Below are 20,294 nucleotides of genomic sequence, written 5' to 3' on the forward strand. Positions count from 1 at the left end.
TTTCTGGTGCTCTTTGTTCCAGCAACACAACGTTTTTTGAAAAGGAAGTCCTACTTGATTTAGGCACACAATAAGCCTTCCCTGAAGTATTTCAATGTTAGGTATAGTTTCTAACACAAGATATTCCTAAAGTGTTGATAATGAGTTAGTTTAAGGGTTACCAAACTGTGGTCTGGTTGCTATTACTGTGTAATTGTACTAATGCACACTGTGGAACCTTAACCGTCCTATTTGTGCTGCTTGGCTCTGCAGACCTGCTACATGAGGTGCAAATGGCCGTGGTTAATCAGGGTTGAAGTTTGATCAAGTTTAATCTCGTCTTAATGCTGTTTGCTTATGTGCGGGAGGCGGTGTCTTCTGAGCTTAGTGGCTTTGCCTGCTCGGCTTTTCATCACACACTCCTCCGCACTAATTTGTTTCACAACCTCTCGTGTTATGTTGCATTTTCTCTTGTTTTATTTCATTTTTTTCACGTATTATTTTTAATCCTTAGTTACATTTTGGATTATTGCCCCCACATGCTCACACAAAGCCACGCAGGGAGGTGACTGAAACTCTTAATGTTATTCTTGTAACACAAATCTTCACAAATAAATGATACCCACATGGACAAATATAGTTTAAGGCAAGTTTATTTATATAGCACTTTTCAACACAAGGCAATTCAAAGTGCTTTACAAAAATGAAAGACATTAAGAAAATGGCATTTAAAATCAGTCATTAAAAAGAAAAGCTAATAAAATAAACATTAAAAGAAAAAATACACGGATAAAAGTTACAGTGCAGTTTAAGATATGAATAGTTCAATTAAAAGCAGCGACAAAAAGAAAAGTCTTCAGCCTGGATTTAAAAGTAGTCAGAGTTGCAGCAGACCTGCAGGTTTCTGGGAGTTTGTTCCAGATAACACACATTGTATGCACCCACACATAGCTGTTTTTTTCCTGCTCCTACCTTTCCTGTTCTACTTTCTTCCCACACAAATACAGCCTATATTTTATTTAGTGTCCTCTCCAACTACAGCAGTGGCTTTCTGATGGTGCATTCAGGTTGGTTGTCAGCCAGCGATGTGCCACTCGTGCTGCCTTTGGGCTCCAGCGCCTGGGGCATTGCTTTCTGTGGCCTTGCTACGATGCAGACGAAGATAAACTGAATAGGAGGAAGAGGACATATATTTTCATGACGGTGCCTATAGGGGGAAAATGGAGGAGCAGAAAACTTAAGGTTTGAGAAGAGAACAGATGGCTTAATAAAACTGAAAGGTTTAATAACTTTTAGCTCAGGATTTGTGATACTCTTTTAAATGCTAACAAGTCAGATAGCATTTACAGTACATAACATGTATTTGAGCTTTATGCAAAGAGACTTACATACACATTAATAGCGTAGGCATTCCTAAAAGAGACATTTTGGGTCGAGTTCTAGCCCAAGGACACTTTGATATGTTGACCGCAGGCGCTGGGAAACACTCGATTGGTAGACGCCCATTTCCCCCCTGAGCCACAGCGTATAGTTACAACATAGTTATGGGGGCTGTCTTATCATGACAACTGAAAAGTGGCATTGCAAAAAGAGTTGCATGTGTGGCTTATTGTAAAACACATTTTAGGACATTTCTATATTGAACTGCAAAATACTGTACGTGCAGAGGGAAAGGAACTTTACTCAAATGAGGGCAGGAAGTGATTTATCATTGCAGGTCATCCACTGAGGTAGAGGTAATTGCACGACTGCAGTTCAGAGATGTTTTATTGGTTTCTTCAACCAATATTTCAAGCTCAGTAGCAGAGAACTTCCACTCTCTCTCGCACTGTATTACTTAACAGAAATTGACAAGACATGTGTTAAATAGTCAAAATCAACAGTTGTGCATTCAAATGACTAAATTCCCAGCTGAATTGGAAACATGTGATAACAGAAAATGTTGTAGCTCTGGCTATAATTTTCAGATGGCTTAGTTAATCTATTCCCACTGCGTAACACAGAGCTACTGTATCCTCTCATCTCCATTTGTGCATTGAGCTTTGGTCAGTGTGTGGTTTTCACACTTTGTATCCTGTGACTTTTGCTGGCACACGAATAAAGCGTTCAATAGAGCATCCATTTCATTTATTTTCACACAGTGTCTTTTCCTGCTCTCACATGAATATGTGTGGGCTGGAGAAAATAAGTAATTGCTATTATATGGCCTGATATTGCAATTGGGATACAATTTGCATACTTGAGGGAATAATAATTTTGTTAACACTATCTACCACGCAACCTTTAAACCTTATATTCAAATGTTCATGGTGTGATTTGTGGAGGATCTGCACCAAACAAGGAATTATATTTTTAAATATTTATGCCTTTTATTGTAGAGAGTGGAAACAGGGAGACAGAGGGGAGAACATCTGCAAATGGACCAAGGATTCGTACCCTCCTCCACTATGGGGACCAAGCAAATTCCATTTCGTAAAGTTTGAAGGCCATGTCTTCTCTTCTCTCTCAAATAACCTTTTATGCCTTTACCAAATATACTGTAGCACTTAATACGATTATGATATTGCACCCTTCCATATTAAGCTTTTGATAACATTTCTACCAATCATTCAGTATTTATGTGTAGAACTCGGGCTCTGGGGATATCAATCACTGCTTTAGTTAGGATTTAAAATGCAAACTGAAACCGTGAAGCTCGGACTACAAGGGTGAGGTGAGGGGAGGAAGAAGAAAGTGAAGCTAGCCCTGGATGGTGTTGTGGAGGACACCAAATATGGCCGGGGATATGGACGGTTGGGGTATCTGAGCTGACCAGGAGCGACTCAAATGGATTTCTGTGTGCTGCTGATATCCCGCTGTGAGCCCCTGGTTCCCCGCATACACAATAGAATGAGCCAGTGAAGCATGGGAGCACAGACACAGATGAATGACATGCGTAGAGTAAGCTTGCCCACATTAAACCTGTACACACACACACATAAACACACACACCAACCAGTATTCTCCTCTCCACTACACTCACTTAACCATGAAGTGGTTAAGTTGACAGTTCAATTGCAGCTATGCTATAAAGAAACTCTTCTCACTCCTCTCGTCTACCGTAGAGTGGTCCAACTCTTCTAAAGTGGACACAGATTGATTTAGTCTATTACCGCTGAGGACAAAGAGCTTAAAAATCTTTCTTCTTCCCTATCAAAACATAAAAAGAATATCCGACATGGACCATTGATTCCCTTTAACTTGAATGACAACTCAGGGGAGGGTTTACATTGTGGCAGATGGGTGGCTCACAAGCAGCTAATGGCTCATGGAAAGTAGGGCCCCATACTGGGTGAGCCATGCAGGGAGTTATCAGAAAGTCCAAAGTGATTGTAATGTGTGCTCCACTGGGACACTGGAAGAATAGCACTCTAACTCTAGCCGTCTGTCCAAAACCAATGACCCAGATCCATTAGTTTCATAAGTTAAGCTTTGTGTGTGGGTGACAGCTAAAGGGTAAACCTGTAGTTTTGAAAATAAACTTTTGGGCTTAAAAACTACATGATATAACTTCATTAGCTAAATATTTGTTGGAAAATGTTTAATATTCTTGTTCTTATTTGGTAAGTTGTCCATTTTTTAGATATATACCATCTTAACATAATGTATGTATCAGTATTTATATAGGTCTATAGAGGTAAGACAATGTACTTTGCCCCTCAGCAGTAAGTGGGGAAAGTACTAGTAACTCTCTCTCTGGCAGTATCAATAATTGATGTTTGTAATGCAATGCTATTATGGCATGCTAGAGCACTTCTATTTCCGTGCTTCCTATCATTTCACCTAAAAGAGGTCAGAATTATTATGCTATAAATGTTTGCTTAAGTAACCCGACACCAAATCAAATACATATTTATTTTCAAGTACCTTTTGTTAGCACATTTCACTCAGGGTGTCATCAGGCGCATGAAACAACCAAGGTCTTGAGTAAGAGAGCACTTAAATTAAAGAAAAGGCCTCTGTTCACACATTAGTATAAAAAGTACCCATAAGTGGTGAGCAGGAAGGTAATGTGGTGAGAAATGGAGCAGAAACTTTTTCTAAATTACAAGGAATTGACAAAAAATTCTAACTTAATAAACTCAAAATGGAAAGATTTTTTAAAATGAAGTTTATGAGGTAGACAAACAACCCTGACTATTAGAAATCAAGTTCATATTTTTTAGTATAGATGGGAAAATGGGTGAGGTATAGAGCAATGTATTTATAAGAAAAAAAATATATATATCCCTTAACTATTTCCTATAGATTATTGTCCGTTTTTCTCAGTTATAACTGTATTTCCTTTTGTTGCCCTGTAACCATTTCCTTTCTGAAAATGCTAAACTTCAAGTAAATTACCTAAAAGGCACATTATCACTTTCACTAGTAGTTCAAAGAACCCTATTATGGGTATAAGGCAGTGGAGAAGGCTATCTTCGTTGGCAGATCCCCTTCTGCATTACTTTAATATGTAATCGATAACGGTATATAGCTTCAGAGAATGCACGACTGAATTACCTTTCTTTCTGAGTACACCCGTTTGACACACAGATACTATATATACACTATATGCAGGTTTTTCACAAGAACCTTGTTGCTATCTAGCAGTTTTGACATATCAAAGCAAGTCCGGTAATGAATATATATTTGTTATTTGCTTTTTTTTTAAGCACTTATGCACGACCATGCACATGCACACAAATAAACACATACCTGTGCCCCTGTACAGCCAAAGAGAATGTGATTATGCAGTCCACTTTGTGTGTCGCCACCCGGTTGACAGATGCATCTGTTGCGCAAATCTTGATGGATTTTCAGTCTGAATTTTAAATCAAAACCACATCTTCCCTCCCTTTTCCTTGCTGCGAGAGCCCTTCATGTCTATCATGCCTCCTGCCTCGCCTAGCCATCATTCATTGACAAAGCAGCGATGGAAGAAAACATTGCTTTGGATTCTTATCTTCGCCACATGTTGATCCTGTGTGATGAATGAGAGCAACATATACTCGTGTATGGGTACGCCTCATATCAGATGGGTTTGGAATATGTTGTCTTTTGTTACCTTTGTCATGCTACTGGCTTTCCTTTGACAAATGATGTTGCTATTACATTTTCGGTGTCTTTGTGTTTCTCTTCTCTCCATCTAAAATTACCTAAATTTCTCTCACTTTGCATTTACCTCAATCTACCTCGGCTTTTCTTCTAAAATGTGAGCTTAGCACAACATCCCTGCTAGATGACGATCAACAGAGGTGGGAAGAATTTAATTTATTTCACTCTGCTATGAATATTCAGTGTAAACAGACCAGTTTGTATGCAAGGCTGTCAAATCTCATGTGTGCTTATTAGAGGGATAGTTATTTTGATATGTTGGCTTACTGAATAACCCTGAGCTAACTTGACATACACAAACTAATTGATGACACAGGTGTATGTGTGTGTTTACAGGCATGGAGATGTGGTTATTCTTGTGTTTTTTGACAGCGAAAGAAAGATCTATAGCATCTACTCATCTCAATGTGTCTGCATCAGTTTCAATCTAAAGCGGGCATGCTCAAAAGCCCTCTGAATGTATTTGGCTGGCACTCAAACTGTAGTTGGCCGAGTTACACACTAGTCTCTACGTCAAAAACATTTTCTTGGCTATGCAATATATGTTAATTCATGTTTTCCAAAAAGGTAAGAGGCTCTCTCTTCTGGCGGCTGGGGATCTTCTAGAGCCCTTAACATCAAGTAAATGAGGCTGACACTGTGCTTCATCTGATGTGTAAATAAAAGGAGCTCACGGCCAAGGACACTGTTGTTGTGTGTTTCTTCACTCTGCTCATTTAGTTGTCTGCTCTCTTAGTGGCAGCTCAGACCCCCTCTCTGCCTCCGGCCTGTGATCTGCACATTGAGACGGCTCTCATTGTAAACACGGAGCTAGCATCTTTTCCACACAATACTGGCTCAAAGTGCATTGTGTGATGTGTAGTGTTAGTGCCAGACTTCTCAGGGAGACCAATGATCGTTGGTTATGTTTCAGAGTCAGGGCATTAATTAAATGTCATTGCCCATTTGGATTATTTTTTGATCAAGATATCTTGTTTATTATGTCTTTCGATCTGTGGTGGCTTTTAAAGGTGTTGAATTCTGAGTCGGATGTGTGTACAATAATATCAGTAGACATTTTATCTTAAAAAACAGACATAAGACCCTGGAATATACATAATCCAGTTTGCAGTTAGATGCTGCACTGTGAACCATATCTGCTGAAAGCAAGGCGTGAGGGCATCAAACAGCCCAACCTGAAGCAAAACACAAAACAAATCAAAACGCTCACCAGTGGTATGGGTGTCCCATTGTGCAGTGTGGTGCAAAGGAGACTGCTGGATAGCCTCCCAGAAACGTCCAGTGTGTTCCTCATCACTAACTGTAGAGAGACACGGGATATTCCAGACACAGAGCCAAGGGCATCATGAAGGAGCCAGTGGTGTTGAGGGCCGGGGCCGCTGTAACCATGGCAGCAACTGGGAGAACAGACAGGAAGTTCCCTGCCATACAATCCTAAACGTTTCTGCTTTGGAGTGTCAGGGAAGTTATACGATTTCCAGACGTTTCCTTAAAGGTAGGGTAGGTAAGAATGGAGAAACCAGCTCGAGTGCGCTAGAATTTGAAAGTACACAACCGAAAAAAATCTGCCCCTTCCTTCAGACTTCCTTACAGAGCCCCTCCTCCAAAGGCAGATAATTGGACTTGCTTTTAACAGCGCCACGGCTTCCACAGATGACATTTTTGGAATATAACAAAGTGTTTCTGAAGTGAATTATCTACCCTACCTCTATTACAGGGTGGACTAAAAACGTTCATGGGCGGTACTGTACATGTAGTTAAGTGCACTGCAGTTGCAGGTCTCTATTAACCACAGATGTATAAAAGATAACCCACTTACAATAATTATATGATCAAACTTAATCTGTGCAATCATTAAAATGCATTCTTGTACATTACTGCCTTTTCCCCCATTATGGAAATATATAAGTGGTGAGAAAGGTAGATAGTCAAATTGAAATTGTATGCATTTTGAACTACTTAGTCTCTGAAAAAGAGGAAAACTATATATAAAACCCATTAGGAAATTATAACTCATAAATAATCGCCAAAGTTGCTTGAATTGACTAAACAAAAAAGGTTTTTGCTTCTCCGATACATTAGGTGGCGTTATGCACCGTCGCTATTTGCAATGCAAGTGTTTCAATGTACATTCTGGAAAGCTGTATGAAATCTGAAGAGTCAGAAATGTCCTTTTTTTGGTGTTAGCAAATGTGATGTATAGCCTGTTGAGTAGCACTTGAAATGTTTGGCTCTATGAAACCTGATGTACTTATATGATTCTGTTTTCTTCAAGGTTGTGTCTTCCTGGTCGAATGTACTTATTGTAAGTCGCTTTGGACAAAAGCGTCAGCTAAATGTAATGAAATGATGTCAGTTGCATTGGTAACGTAGGAGCTATTAAATATTAAATCGTCAATGTTTGCTCACTACATCTTCATGTATGAATAAAATAAAAGTGTTTTCTTTAATATAAACATTTAAAATAATCGTTTTTACATAAAAGTATTGGTCTTAAAAAGCAGGTAATTATTGGTGATAGGCAGAAAAAATAACAACATCATACATCAATAGCTTGCCTTTATTTGTAAAGTTTTAGTCGATAAGGGTTTATTAGTAAGGGTGTTAAATCAATGCTCAAGTTGCATAAGATTCAGCATAACGCCCACGCTCACACTCTCGCTGGGCCTCCCCATTTGTTTTGCTTGGTGACATGGAGGGTTCTGCTTTCTCTGGCAGGGTGTGGAGAAGCATTTACGCCTCTGACTGGGTCTGGTGCTGGTTTATGAGATCATCTAGGGAGTACCATATGCTTCTCCACTAACCCAACACAAAGTCTAGCCTGTACCATCTGCCACAGAAACACTCCTCCCACACATGGGCACCACCACACGCCGCTCTGAGGGCTTCCTTATCCATGCGTGACAATTGCATCTCAACCAAGTCCTCCCTAATAGTTTCCTCTCTTCCAACCAAACTGGCCCATATGCCAGTGGAGATGCTGTGCTACAGTATGCCTTATTTATGTATTCATTCACATCTGCTTTGGGTAAATGTTTCCATAAAGAAGGGCTGAAAGGACTTTGACCATCATTATAGACATTGGGAGTTCCATACTGTTTGTTGGGGTTTTTAATGAACATGTGCTGTAGAGATGTCCCTTTTCATTTAAAACTGTACTTCCTATTGTGCATTGTAAAAAAAAATGCAACCCGTTCGCTTGTCACTCAAGTGAGGTAGCGAACATCAATTGCATTACTTATTTTAGGCTTGGGACGCATATGCTGTGTTCCATTTAATATTAAAAACAATGCTAGTTTTCATTCATTCATTGTGAAATTGGATAAGTTCTTAGAACATTGTGATGGAAGTATAAGATGGGTCAGTCACATGCTATTCTGTGTCAAAAATTACTTCATCAAGTTTTGAATTTACACCATGTGTTGCACTGCTTTGGTGCCAGATACAAAAAATACATAAATGCCACCAAACTTTGAGGAACTTTGGTTATCAAAATGTGATATTTGAAGATTTCTTTAACAATTGCCGTTCAATCAGTGATTGGAAGGCAAGCACTTTTGTTATTCAAACTGCAAAAAAAAAAATCCCTTTTGTTTTATATATACCTTGGAAAGCTCCACATCATCTGCATGCCCTGGGTCAGGAGTTTGGAGCTGTTTCATGAGGCTGTGATTACCTTAGATATCCAATACAAATAGTTTTACTCACATTGAAATGGCTACTTCGGGGCCTTAAATAGTCACACATTTATGAAATTGTGCTCATTGGACTCACAAGAGTCTCAGCTTTCCACACATACTCAACATATGCAATTCAAGAACTGGTTAGGGACACAATAATGCAGAAACATTTAATATGAAATGCTTCTATACATGTGGTTGTTTATCTCTTGGAATAAGATGTGCCTTCTAGAAGGACTTTCCCTATTGTGGGCGTTGAGTAGTGATATGTTACTGTGGCACATCCATGCTTCAGTTCCTCTTTTATGTAATTTTGTCTCAACACCTGCTCTGTGATGGGGCCATTATCTGGATAATACTGGCCCTAAATTGCATGTTTTATGAAGGCTATTTCATCCTTCATTGAGCAGTGAATTTGTGAGAAGCATTGCAGTGATATATTTTTTTCCTATTGCTTTCTCTCTCTGTGCCTTTTCTTTTATTCACTCCAGTTCAGTTCCACTTATTAGCTACCTGGATTTGTTTGTACAACTGTGTTGTATAAGACCTAGGTCCTCTGTCATCAAATTCTATTATGCTCAGCTCTCTGTATGCAATACCAATCCAACCAATGACTTCGAATAGGTTTGCACAAACCCATCATTTTAATGATGTGTTGGTGGAAACACAGAAAGTCACAGTTGTACCGTACACCCTATGGACACATGCAAACCATTTCCTTTTAAACAAGGGACATGCTAACATACCCTACTGTCAAACATGGTTAAAACATGGATCATGGTCGGACCCATCCTCAGTGCACATCTCCTCCCTCTTCTTCCACAGAACCCAATAGAGACGCCTTGTGCACCTCAACACTTCAAGCCCCTTTTAAGACCACTTTCATCTCCCCCCTTCGGAAAATGAAGCAGTCTCTGAAAAGCGCTGACAGTAGCAGCTAGTGCGGAGTAGATTTGGCTCAACCAAGACCCTTTCACTTCTGTCTTTGTCTGAAGTAGTGTGGGATAAGACAACCCTCTTATATCTATGTGTGTTTGCGTGCGTATGAACACCAGCTGGAACCCATGTCCTCTTGTCATTGGTCTACTGGACGGAAGCCACTAAGGCAGCTGCTCAATCTATTGATCTTAAAATGGGTTCTTGAACTTCAAAAGCATATGCAGCCTCAGTCTTGTGGTGTATTGCACTTGAATTGTTGCCATCTCCATGCCACTTGGCATTTCCATCAGTGAGAGTATATAATTGCACAATCCGCTGTTCCCAATGCAAACACGGCTGTAGCTCGACAATGACGGCAACGGTGAAAAGGAGAAACATGTCTGTAATGATGTCCTTTTCAAATGGGTGAACTCATGAGCCAGTGTAGGAGGGGAAGTAAACTGAGAACACAAGACCCAGTGGACTCGGTCTATATGTTGTGGAGTTATACAACTATGTAAGTTGCTGTGCACGGGAGGCTGTGGCTCAGTGGATAGTGTGCTGGACAGGGGATAGCAAGTTCGAGTCCCACTGCAGTCAGCATGTTGTTGAGTCCCTGGGCAAGACACTTCACCCCAAATTGCTCCTGTGGGGATTGCCCACAGTACTGAATGTATGTAAGTCACTTTGGATAAAAGCGTCTAATAAATGACATGTAATGTAAGACAAGAGGAGTTAGCTATCTCTTCTTATAATGAGGTAACCTGCAACAATGCCAGTCAGAGTAGGATGAAAAAGTACAACTGTATAATAAAAAAGTACTCACAAACTTAGAAGGCTCTCTAGAGATAGAGTGAACATCTTAAGTCAGGAACACTTGTCATACAGTGCATCAGTTGATGTTGCTATAAATCCTCAACAGTAACGTACAGCATGTGTAGCTCATAGCATCGTACATTAAGTGAATCATGGGTTCCCAGGAGCAATTGATAGGCCTTACCCATTATTACCCAGATACAAAGTAATCTACCATGGTCCAAATGTGCTGTTCGAGGGATGAGGAAGAACATTTGACCATTTAGAAGTCTTACCCTGTGCTCTAATGGTGTCAGCTTCACTGACAATAATGCTTTTAATCTATTGGCAAGATGTGTAACAGGTGTTTGGTTTTGATTGGTCAATGCCTTTACCTTCTACTCACTGAGTCGTGACATTTGGCCACTTTGTGTTCAACCACTTTGTACAAATGTAAATGCGAATGTGCAGTTAGCAAAGGACCAGAGTAACATAATCATAGAATAATGGATTGTTTAAATGAACTTGTTCATTTGGTTGGAGTATTTGGTAAGTGTACCCCTTATATACACGTATGACTCATCTGTTCTGTGCACACTATAATAAAAGAAAATCATTTTACAAAAGTGCAACCATTAACCATGCTGCTGCTGTCTACGTGGCCAGAGTTTGAAATAAGTATTATGTTAATAACCTCTACTAAATGTGTTAAGGTCTATTTACATAGCTATTAACTGGTAATGTCATGTCAAAACAACATTGCTCTTTCTTCTGCATTTTACCCACCCATTCTGACCTTTCTCTTTCCCTTTCAGCCCTCTCGTCTCTTATCTGTTTTCCGCTCTCCGAATGCACTCGCACATCTTTTGCCTTTCATTCTCCCTTTACTTTAGTCTGTTGTTCCTCTCGTGTGCTTATTTGCTGTCTGTCTTTGTCTCTTGTAATTGCCTCACCCCACCGGTAAAATAAAGGTAGTACTACGGCAGTACCTCAGTGTCCTCGTTTGCCACGGCACTTACAGTACATCACATGGTAGAGGAACTCAAATGAGCTGCAGGTTGCTCAGCCTCTCCACCTCACTCCCTGCGGGGTTTCCGCTGATGGACAGAAGAGCTCTCCCCCTTCAGAGGTCTGACCTGTCACACAAAAGGACAGATGTTAGTCTGCAGTTTTCCCATCTCCATTCCCTGCCAAGATAACTCCCCCCTGATGGAGGGGCTGGGAAGCAGAAGGTTATTAACAGGGGCACAGCGGCCTCCAGACAGACCGTTCACCAGCTTCATTCAGATACTTGGGTAGTTTATTTCAAACCACTTGCACGCACATACATTTTGAGTAACTGCACTTAGCACATAGACAATACTCAAACAGACACACACTTTGCTGGCCTCTCCAAGGACCTGTTGCAATCCCACATATTAGCTTTCTCTGAGGTCTCTCGTTCTCTAGGAAAAAAGCCATGCTTCTGAAATTGTCTTAACAGCTGTAAATAGGCTTTGCTTGGTAAAGCGTGCTGTCTCTCAAAGAGCTGATTTCTGTAAGCAGCTTAGTGTTTCCACCTCCTCATTACACATCCTAACCTATTCATATTGTGGGTGAGACGTGGAATGATATCTCACACATCCACTCTATCGTATTATAACGATACTTATGTGCCAGAACAAGTAAACATGTAGGCTATTGTTTGTTGTCAGGGCACTTTGAATAAATGCAGGCTTTCTTTAGTCATGTTGGTATTAGTAAGAGTTAGGTCCTAAAATGTGGATTCTAGTGGTGTGAAATGCACTTTGGTAGAAACCTTGATCCATTAGACAAGCTGCATTACTTGTCGGTGCAAATGGCATTGCAAGTAGTGCTCTTGCCCACCAGTGCATTAGCAGCAGCTGTTGGCAGCTTTTAGAATAGTTTGATACTGTATGCTATTGTTCATGCTGAACTGATGAATACTGTGGCATCAGTAATGAGAAGTGAGCAGACTCTTGGTTACTCACTTACTTTTTTTATGGAGATTCTCCGTAGTCTGCACACCTTGAGCTTTTCTCGTGAACTGTCTCATGATGCGAGCAAATGAGTTCCAAGAGGCTTCGTTGTCAAACAAAATCATTCTCCCCGACTGATATCCCCACGGTCATTTAGCACCCATCGTTCCACAACACCATTATCGTTACTGTCACCCCTCAGGTTGCATGGCAGTAAAAAAAAAACGAGTCGGGGATTTGAACTGCACCTCTCTGTCACTGAGAGGAGATCGGGGCCATCTCAGGATGCCATTAGAAGTGCTGTCTCTGTCTGAGAGCCAGGTGGACTTGTCCTCTAATGAGGACTCGGCCGTCATGCAAGCGGTGACGGAGGAAGGTGTCACGCAGAGGTGCCACTGTCGGTCCGGGACACTTATATTTTTATTCCACTGAGATGGCATCATTAGAGGCAGCGATGGACACAGGGACAGTGGGCTTAACCAGAGAGATGGTAATGATATATTCCGTGGTGGCAAACAAAGAGGTCAAACTATTGTCTTTTTGTGTAAAATCTAACTTTTCCTTGTTATACAAGTCCAAATGTTACAAACATGCTGTTAGCAAGATGGCTTTGTAGAGCGTGGTTAGGATGTATCAATGTTTGTTGACTTTTCAACCTCAACTGAACAGAGAAAGGTATTTAGCTTGAAAAATCCATGGCCATTATATGTCAAAACAGATGAAAAGTGAAGGTTTCCTTTTGGTTCACCTGCCATCAGTGCATGAATGGAGAGCCAATTTCTGTCTGACATTTTCACAGTCTGGCAGAATCGGAAATGTTAAAAGTTTATGAAAAGCTTGACTGGTCGAAGATAACGGCGGTATTACCATTGTGGTTAAAGGAAATCATCACATTAAATATTAAATGAATCTTCCATTTACGCTGCCAATGCCAGAGTGTCATTAAATGTCAGCACTGGCCTGGCTATAACACTTAACAATATACAAGGCAAGGCAAGTTTATCTATATAGCACTTTTTTGTACGCGACGATTCAAAGTGCTTTACAAAACTAATTACATACAGGAAAAAGGGTTGGCCTAATTTGGTCCTTATACTCGCAGTAATCACATATTTAGTTTTCTATTTCTGCAATTAGTAAAGCTAATTGGATATTGGCCTTGTTTTTATGTCATTAATATCCTGCATTGCCTTTGGAAATTGTTCCTATTGAAAGTCATGAGTTCATTGTTCCCAATATCAATGAGCCATGGGTGTGACTAAGAAATAAGCCCTGTGGCGAAGTGAGTCAGAAGCTAGAGCTGCTCCAATAGCTTCTTGCAGCTATCAATATGCCGTTGACAACATAATTAAAGTTATTTAAAGACACGCCATGTGCCACTAGATGGAAGCAAACGGAAGCACAGATTGTTGTTCTTTCTACTTATAGTGCTGGAATACCACTGAATTATGAATTATACTTCAGCTGCTTGAAATACTGGGATAAGAATACTCACATCTTCATTAATTGTTTCAATGTTCTTGTAGACTGACAATCTCAGACCCTTGTATTGTCTACAGACAGCAATCAACCCTTTCTTTTATCACAACCAGGAGGTGTGCTGTCCTGATGCACAGATGCTGAAGGTAGAGATATATTTGATATTGTTTCCCCTCCATTTTAGAGTTAATGGCATGTATCCATAGGATGCTACAGGCTCTCTGTGTTTGATGTGGCTGCCTGGCTTTTGTTGGTTTTCTCCTCTTTCCCAAGAGTTTGATTAGTCGTCTCCATTTAGCCGCCACATTACTTTCATTACAGCACGTGCACGCTGGGGAGGGCCCTTCTATCTCCATGCAGATGGTAGCCACATCTTACTTTCCCTGGATTGGCTCACAGCCTACATCTGTCCCTTACCAGCCAGCATCCCCCTCATGGCACAGCCCTCGAAGGCTTAATTAAATATCAGACCAAAGCTACCTCTGCCGCTGGCCACTCAGGGCTACATGGAAAGAGAGGTGGGAAAGAATAGGCCTTTCAAAAGTGCACAGGAAATAAAAGGGGGTGAAAGAGACACTGATTGGGGAAGTAACATTGTCTTTGCCAGCTGCTGTCACTGGCAAGCAGACTGGGAGTTGATTTGCACTCATTACTTGGGAATGAGTAGAGCCGGAGGATGATGACCGCATTACTCCGATCGCGTGCGATGTGATTGGAGATGTTGTGCAATGTTAATCTCCTCCCTCTGTGTCCCCAAGATATAGAAAATAAATGGAGATGAAAATCTTCCTCCGCATCTTCACAGTGGGCTGTGTATGATACAAATGGAAGCGGAGCACTGATTATGCAACCGTGGTCCCCTTCCCCTCAAGATAAGGGATTCTATCCAACCAATAATATAATAACCAAATTCCTTTTCAGCGAGAGGTATTTCTGTGGCTCAGTCTAATGGATGGAGAGGGAACATATATCTGTATTTGGCTTTTAGCACATTTGACAACTTTTAGGACCTAATGATGAAGTAATTTAAGTCTCTGCACTGGGAAGTTGCTTTACCTCAAATGTGATTAAATGCTGCTTTACATTCATGTCTTTCCCAATGAAAGTCAGTGGGAAAAAGTCATTTTGGGCCCAATGGCATCATGTGACTGACACCAAAGTTGTGGGTTCACCGTTTGGCCACTACGAAATTTGCTTTTACGCCTGTAGCTCTTCCTGGGGGCTTGGTGCCCATACATTCACAGTAGTGACCTTTAAGGAAGGACAGAATGTACTGTATTAATAATCAGATTTCATTAGAGACCCCCCAGTTTACAGATTTAATATAGCATTTTTTTCACTGAATTAACACCTAAAGCTCTGACTCTCAAACTGCTCGCTGGTGTCTTTACTGATGAACTTCAGACACGTGCTCATCGCATTGTCTGGGTTGAGTATAAAGGCATGGCTTGTGTCTGATTTTACATACTACTACTCTTTTTCCACTCTACTCAACTGGCTTATCTAAAGCCAGTTGAGTAGCACTTGAAATGTTTGGCTCTATGAAACCTGATGTACTTATATGATTCTGTTTTCTTCAAGGTTGTGTCTTCCTGGTCGAATGTACTTATTGTAAGTCGCTTTGGATAAAAGCGTCAGCTAAATGCAATGAAATGTAATGTAATCTACTTCCCATTCTGCTTGGCACTCATTAGGGACCAACCTTTGACTGGGTGTTAGAGGCCATCTCATGTCTGTCATATACCGGATAATGGCCGCCATGCTCTTTACCATGCACCTTGTTCACTCTGACCTTTTAAGGACATCATTATCCTCTCCATGTGATCCAACAGAGAGTGCTGTTTTAATGTTAATCAGAAATTTTGGAATGACTCTACCGTACATCTCTTTTCTTTTAGAATGATGTGCTTTTTGTTTCATCATACAGCCTTTGAAATGCACTGGTCTGCATTCAGACCTAGATATCTTGTGGTGTTCATTGTCTGTCTCTTCTTTTTCAAACATTTCCTCTTATCAGCACATTGCTCTTTCAGTGGCCATTCGTAATTGCTGATTTTGCTACAGTATCTTGTTTTGTGCCGCTTAATAAGCAGGTTTGCTATCAATTACTAGTGCAGCAGGAATGAACACCTGCCTTGTTCTCACTCCATTACCTTCCTGGCACATAACATGTCTTTTAGTATATTTCATATATTGGCTTTAAAACCATATCTAGCTCTTTTTTGTTTGTTTTTTAAAGGACCAATCGAGGTGTCACTTTTTCCACACCTCAAACAATGCAATCTCCCTATTGGCCTGCGTCTTTGTTCTTCCACTTGTTCTTTTTTTTTCTTTTTGAAAGCAAAAGCCATTTCCTCTGAGCGTCCCTCTCCGTCGCACATGCCCACAGGACACACTATTTCATCTTGCTTTGAATTCTTTTTAATTTTGCGCAGTAGCAGTTTTGTATTAACATAATTATTCATTTATGACTCCTCAGAGCCCTTTGCACATGTGCACACCTTTATTCCCTCATCCTCTCTCTTTCCCTTTCACCCCTGTCGGCTCTCCACAGAGAACGGGCCTCCCTAATGCAGTGTTAGTTTAATCCCTGCCACCCTGTCGGAGGCTATTTTCTCTGGCTCCTTTTTTATTTACTACCAAGCAGTGAACAGGGCCAGAGTTTTCTGTCTCTCTCCTCTCACCAGTTCCTGTCCAGACATTCTTAACCTTGCTCACAGACGGGGTTTTTTCAAGGGAAAGAAGAGCTTTTCTGCAGTGCTCAAGGTCAAGGTGTCTTTCTAGCCAATGCACAGCGGATCATCCCCTTCCACTCTCCCTGACACCCATTTCCCACCCTGATGGCAGCCACCTGTCAATGGCTGAACTCCCCCACCTAGATAATAATAACCTAGCCAGAAAGCATCTTTCATCAAGTGTCCTCTCTCTATTTGAATAGAGGGAGATTCTGAAGAGACAGCTCCTCCTGATATGAGGTTTCTCGCAAGGTGGCTGTGACAGCAAAGGGGATGCAGGGTGGTTATAATTGGAGCAAGGTCATGTGAAAGTTGCCTAACAGTTGTGCCTTTGCTTATTTCCCTAGCACTGGGATTGAACCTGGAAAGGAAAATAACCAATTAAACAGTTGAAGTGTATATTGTATGTGGATGGTATTCTTAACCATGAAAGCTTACAAGTTCTACACAATGTCAGTCTGAGTCCATCCACAGTTTTGTTTTAGACAAAGATATCTCTACAGACAGACATGGATTACCGTGATATTAAGTAAAGACGTTTTTTTTAAAGGTCCCCTATTATACTGTTTTTCATCAATGTTTTATAGGTCTCAGATATATACAAAACATGTCTCTGAACGGTTTGGCTCCAAACACAGATCATTGTAGCATCCCATAATCCCCTCTGTTCCAGCCCTGTTTCCAAAGTGCTGATTCTCTGTCTGTTACTTTAGATGAAAAATAAGGAGCCCCTCCCCACGCCCCTCTGAGATATTTGGTTACAAAGAACACAATGGTGCTCTAGGAGGAGATTCAGGTGATAAGGTGGGGGGGGGGGTTACCTTGGTTGGTGATTGGCTAATGGTTACACAAGCCAAAACATCGTTATGACATCATTAAGTGGCCAAAATCTGATCAGCTCATTTTCAGACAGGTTTTTATAGATATTGAGATACTCTACTTTATTTTTGCCTTATTCCATTCTCACAAAGTTGCCTGCATATATGCAGGCTTTTTTTACATTCATTTTTAATGTCTATTTCGATGACTACAATAATTCCTCTGCTCGGGTTATTTTCCTTGTGGATTGGTGCTGATCTCTGGAGTGTAATCTTTCTCTCCTCCCTACCGACATAATCCCTTATTTGTTCACCTACCACACTCACCCCTCTCCCTTCCTCTTCCCCTGCCTCCCTCAATCAGATGGATAGATAAGATGCAGGCTCAAGGGGGCATTCAAGTGGCTGAGCCTATTTCTTAAGTGCTCTGTCTCTCTCTCTCGCCCTGTCTTACAGATGCCAAGGAGATCGTTTTGAAAGCTCAGATCCTGGCCGGTGGCAGAGGCAAGGGTGTGTTCGACAGTGGTCTTAAAGGTGGAGTGCACTTAACAAAGGAGTAAGTATGCCCCTATCTACATCACATTGTGAGTTCCTGAAGGAAGAGGCATTCATATTATTTCTCCCGCGACGGCGTCTTTTAGATTGAGGAGGCTCAAAGCGCTCTCTGAAGACGCTCCCCAGACACAAAGACACAGTCAGGATTACTTGTGCTCCAAGTAAACAGTTTTTCTTTCTTCCGTAGCCGCGTTGTCGAGCGCCTACCCTCAATTAAATGTTGAGAAGGGGATTTTAAGGTCGACTGAAGCGTTTTGCACCTCATACGGAGTTTTCTTCTCCTGTTGATTTGGTTCAGTGCAGCTGCTGAGTTTATTTTGTTTCAGCTTGGAGTTAAAGTACAAAGTGTGATGAGTTTATGTATTGGTGTGTATCATGTGCATTTTTCAAAAGGTGAAATAGTTTTTCTTTACTCAGGCACTGCAGTTTCCTCCTATCCAAAGTCCCATGCACTAAAACAGTGCAATCTTTTTAGTAAAAGTACCTGCCAGCTACTCCCCGCCTCAAAGGCAAAAAAAAGTGATTTATAACAATCGTCCCAGATATGTATCATCTTCACCCTACTTTTGGGTTCAGAATGGCCGGAATCTTTTTCAAAGTGAGATATGCTGATGTTTATCGTCCCCAGACAGTGATAGGAGTGCGCAGTTCACCTTCCTCTCATCTATCAAAGGATGAGTACAACCCCGGCTTCTTTTTCATTCTCGAACAAAACCAGAGCAGGCTTGAAGAAGCTGCTCTGGCACGCAGGCAGGCTTTAAAACAGAGAGTACAAATTGAGGTTCATTCATAGTGATGTGTAGATGTGGCAAAGTGTATCCAAAAACTGTGCTTTGTCAGAATACGTTACATGAAGTACTGAGGCTCTTCAAATAAACTCCTCAGAGATAAATAAATACTTATTTGTGTGTCAGTTCACCTGCTTCTCTCATATTTCATCTTGTAAATGTTTTCTTTGCAGTGATTCTTAGAATAAAAATTAGGGCTCTTTGACTTAAACCCTGTTCCCTTTCAGCCCTGCTGTGGTTGGTGAGCTGGCCAATCAGATGCTGGGCTTTAACCTGACTACCAAGCAGACGCCCAAAGATGGAGTGAAAGTGAAAACGGTGAGCCTCGCCCAGACTGAAGGAATGAAAGATAGACTCTGCTCTTTCTTTGTGTTTTTTTTCTCCTGACCTCATTTCAAGGCGTTTTGAGTCCAGTAATGCAGTTCTATAAAATTAATGACTGTGAAGGCAGTCTGGCTCTATGTTTTTATCCCCCGTTTTTTTAATAGTTGCCCTACGCTGTTGTTTACTGTGGGTTTGCGCTGGCCGGTGTTATGCCTCATTGCATAAATTGAACCGGGCCACTGTGAATTTAAAGTGTTTGGTAAACAACTGTTTCTATGTGACACTAACAAGCTGGAATATAATTGTCTCCGCTCGCATGCTGCATGAAGTACCTCCTCAAAACAGACATTTCCAGGTGATGAAGCCTTCTCAGTCTTTTGTTCGTTTTGTTGTCTCTCCCCATGTCTGATTCCCCCCGCTTCCCCCCATTCTGCTCCCACTCCTGCTGCAGACTTTAGGTGAAATCAAATAAGTGTCACTCACAATTTTATAGAAAGCACCTGTGGACTTCACAAAGCTTAGAAATAACTCCATTTGTCAAAAAAAAAAAAGAAAAGGTCAATTGGAAGTGAGGGAGAGGAGGCGATGACCTCCAAGGGGCCATCTAAATTGTCCTACCAAGAAAATCCTCTTTTGGCTCTGAAATCACACCTGGCAAGAGCAGCAGTTGAGTGACCTGAAGGGTCGAGTACAGTAACAGTCACAACCTGGTCTGCCAGAGCTTAGCCGTCAACCTGCCAATGGAGCTCGCGTCAACCCTTCAACCCGTACCGCTCCACGGAGCCGAGAGCACCACGGGGAGGGAGGACAGCAACTCAGCATCTACATGGATTTGCTGTCATGGCACTGATAGAGGGATGAGGAGATAAGGGAAGATCAAACAGAGGTTGTAAGAGATGGATTTTGAAGGAGGCTAAAACAGGGTTAGAAGAAAGGTACTTTAGTGTGAGGGAAAAATCAGGCTACAAGCAGGCCGACGAGGGAAGAGAGTGTTTGAGTGACTGGAGAAGACAACATTTGGACAAGGAGATAGGGGCGCTGTCTGCGAACATGCAGTGTAGAGAAGGCTATCCATCCTCATTTGCTGGGCGATTGGGTGGAAGCAGAACAT

The 20,294-nt window shown here is 41.3% G+C and overlaps 1 protein-coding gene across 1 annotated transcript in view; it reads left to right on the forward strand.

Annotated features, from left to right (window-relative positions):
* The window catches only part of suclg2 (succinate-CoA ligase GDP-forming subunit beta), a 111,452-nt gene that overhangs the window by 23,215 nt on the left and 67,943 nt on the right, over positions 1-20,294 (forward strand). Inside the window, exons 3-4 of the mRNA XM_034212240.1 lie at positions 17,973-18,072; positions 19,087-19,177. Of these exons, the coding sequence (XP_034068131.1) occupies positions 17,973-18,072; positions 19,087-19,177 (191 nt within the window). The remainder of the gene's footprint in view (positions 1-17,972; positions 18,073-19,086; positions 19,178-20,294) is intronic.

This window comes from Gymnodraco acuticeps, unplaced genomic scaffold, assembly GCF_902827175.1.
Source record: "Gymnodraco acuticeps unplaced genomic scaffold, fGymAcu1.1, whole genome shotgun sequence".
NCBI lineage: Eukaryota > Metazoa > Chordata > Actinopteri > Perciformes > Bathydraconidae > Gymnodraco > Gymnodraco acuticeps.